The 2,857-nt window shown below is 35.1% G+C and overlaps 1 protein-coding gene across 1 annotated transcript in view; it reads right to left on the bottom strand.

The window, feature by feature from the left end:
- The window catches only part of KIF5B (kinesin family member 5B), a 53,770-nt gene that overhangs the window by 16,551 nt on the left and 34,362 nt on the right, over positions 1-2,857 (bottom strand). The window contains exons 14-15 of the mRNA XM_006894611.1: positions 2,414-2,482; positions 170-376 (exon numbers count right to left, since the gene is read on the bottom strand). Of these exons, the coding sequence (XP_006894673.1) occupies positions 170-376; positions 2,414-2,482 (276 nt within the window). The remainder of the gene's footprint in view (positions 1-169; positions 377-2,413; positions 2,483-2,857) is intronic.

A 2,857-nucleotide genomic window follows, 5' to 3' on the forward strand; every position in this document is an offset into this window, starting at 1 on the left:
TAATATACTTTTAAAAACAAAAAAGATAATCCTCTTTCATGGTGTCTAAGTTTTCACTGACTCTGGGACCAATTGAGAAGGTTTATTTTGATACAAACAATTTAAGTACTTTTTCAAGTAAAAATATTTTTAGTAAAGCATTAACAAAGAAAATAAAACTATATCCTACCGATTTCTGATTCAGCTCATCACTAAGCAATTCATACTCCTTAGTTTTGTCTTCAACTTCCTGAGACTTCTGGTCATAATTGACAGCAAGTTCTTCTAAAGCCTGTAAAACTTCTTTTACTTCTTCTTTAGAGGCATCATTTTCTGCTTGAAGGCGGTTCAGCTCAGCTTGCATATTATCCTGATCTCTTCTGGTAGATGCTAGAAGCTATAAGAGAGTAAAAATATCCTTTTAATCAAAAGAAAGACACAGATTAGATTGTTATAAAAAAATATGCATTGCTTTAACACTTTCTAAGTACTAAGAGAATGATATAGATTCTATTAAGTGCAGCAGCACTAATTTATTCAGTGGTTTACTCAGTGTCTACTATGTGCAGACACCATCCTAAACACTGAAAGAAAAAAATTTTAGCCTCTTAAGAACCTAGAAGAAAAAAAGACAGCTACCATCAGGTTGATTGTGATTCATAGTGACCCCGTATTTAATCAAACTATTCCATGTAATTTTCAAAGGCTTTTGAAAAAAGCAAATCACCAAGCCCAAGCCTTTCTTTTAAGGCATCTCTGATGGACCTGAATCCCCAAATTTTCAGTTGCAGCCAGGCACAACAACTATTTACACCACTGAGGGGCTCTGAAAAAAAAGAAAGTTACACAAACTTTCTTTTGTAGCTAGAACTACAAAAAAAGGCACAGGATTTGACAGATCTAGTGTTGGGGATTCAGGAAGGAGGACATTTCTATAGTGACAATAAGTGCCAGTGAGAAAAATTCACAGTGACCCTATGAATGAACAATCGATGTGAACCCTGCTCTATCCTGTGCCATCTTCATTACCTCTGACACACTTGAGCCCACTGCTTAAATCACCATGCCAATCCAGCTTGTTGGGGGCCTACATACAGTATTATAATGAACAGCAGGAGACACTTAAGATTTTTATTGAGAGCATCAAGGTGAGGAAGACACCTAAATTGTGTCCCAGTACACCACCACTGTAAGGATACAAAATTTCCACTGAAGGGAAGCCAGTAAACTAATTAGGAGGATACTGTAATTTTCCAAGGTTTTTAAGTAAGAGAATTTAGAAATGTGTGCCTGTGCCAACAATGGGAAGGAACGTTAATGGCATTTAGGAGTAGGGGCCAAGGATGTCCCTTAATGCAAAAAAACCCCACAAAAAAACAAAAAACCCAGAGCAATACTTACTCAGCACAATATGGCACCACAGCCCCTCTGAGAAACAAGGTCTAGTTGAAATAAAAATATAATCTCATTTGGCTAAGATTCATTTTACTGATAGGAGAGGTTTGATGGATTGCTCTGTATTTCAGTTACATGGCCTTTGTCAACAAACGAACCATTAGCCAATAAAAATAATCTTTAAATAAAGGATCATTTCTCAGTCATCCTCCCTGATATGCCAAATGAAATAACATGATAGTCTAAATCAGGTGATAGGCTAAGAATAAAAAGTAAAAGTAGAAATAGAAAAATGAGTAACAGATAAATGTGGGTAGAAAGAATAAAGGAATAAAAAATGTTTATTCATATGATGGGCAACTAAGTCATACTCAGAATTATACAACTATTAAAGTCAAAGTAAACACGCTTCAGATATCAACATTTTCGTTACTGATCCTGAGTTCAGGAGAATAAGAAATTGGGCCTTTCACTTCTTTTCATTTCTGTACATGAATGTATTTCATTAAGGGAAAGGAGCTTAGGGCTACTACAGCACACAGTAGTGTATAACCCAACAAACCAAGAAGAAATGTTTTGGGAGAATACGGTGATAAGCAGCTAGTAAAAGCAAGGAAAGTAGAAGGCAGAGTTATAAAGTCCAGAAAATATAGATGAAGAATGCTGCTGTTGTTGCTAGGTACCATCAAGTTGACTATTTCTCACAGTAACTCCACGAACAACAGATCTGTGCCATCCTCACAATCTCTGATACATACTTAAGAAACAACCCCCCCCCCCAAATCCCCTACTCTTCCAATTACAAAGCATTATAAAATTCCAAAATAGACCACATAAGATGAAGTTACTTTATTTCAATCCACGATACAGGAATTTAATAAAATATCCATAAGAAAGTATGCACATAATTAAAGAAAGCTTAACATATACTTTGTAGCATATTCTGAGCTCTGGAGATATTTTTATGTTTTACATATTTAAGTGTTAAAGATCAAATAAAAAAGCTTTTCTGAAAGTAATGGAAAGGTAGTTGACTTACCTCTTCCTGATCCAACATCTGCGTCTTCAGTTTCTCTACCAACTGGCTCTGCTGATTAATTTCTTCATCCTTGAATTTTAATTAAAAATATTTAGTTAACAGTTCACAACCTGGTTCTATTTCCTAGCACAAACTGTAAAACTGGCAAGACATAATTCAAATGAGAATAATTTTTTTGGTTATAGTATTTCAAAACCATTTCTCTAAAATCAAAATAACTATTTTAATATCTTCACTTGAGAAAGGTTGAAACAAAATTTCTCCAATTATCAACACATGCAACTTATAACTTTGTGACTTATGCTTGACATGAAAGAGAAGATTTTTTTTAAAAAAGTTTACACAAGAGGCCACAATTAAGGTTGCATAGTGGAATATACCTGGGGCTGTGGGAGGGGTGCGGGGGGATTGTGTACCAGGGAGGGAGTCTTTCTTTTGCTTTTG

Source organism: Elephantulus edwardii, unplaced genomic scaffold (assembly GCF_000299155.1).
Source record: "Elephantulus edwardii isolate Elephantulus edwardi_28Jun2011 unplaced genomic scaffold, EleEdw1.0 scaffold00146, whole genome shotgun sequence".
Classification (NCBI taxonomy): Eukaryota; Metazoa; Chordata; class Mammalia; order Macroscelidea; family Macroscelididae; genus Elephantulus; species Elephantulus edwardii.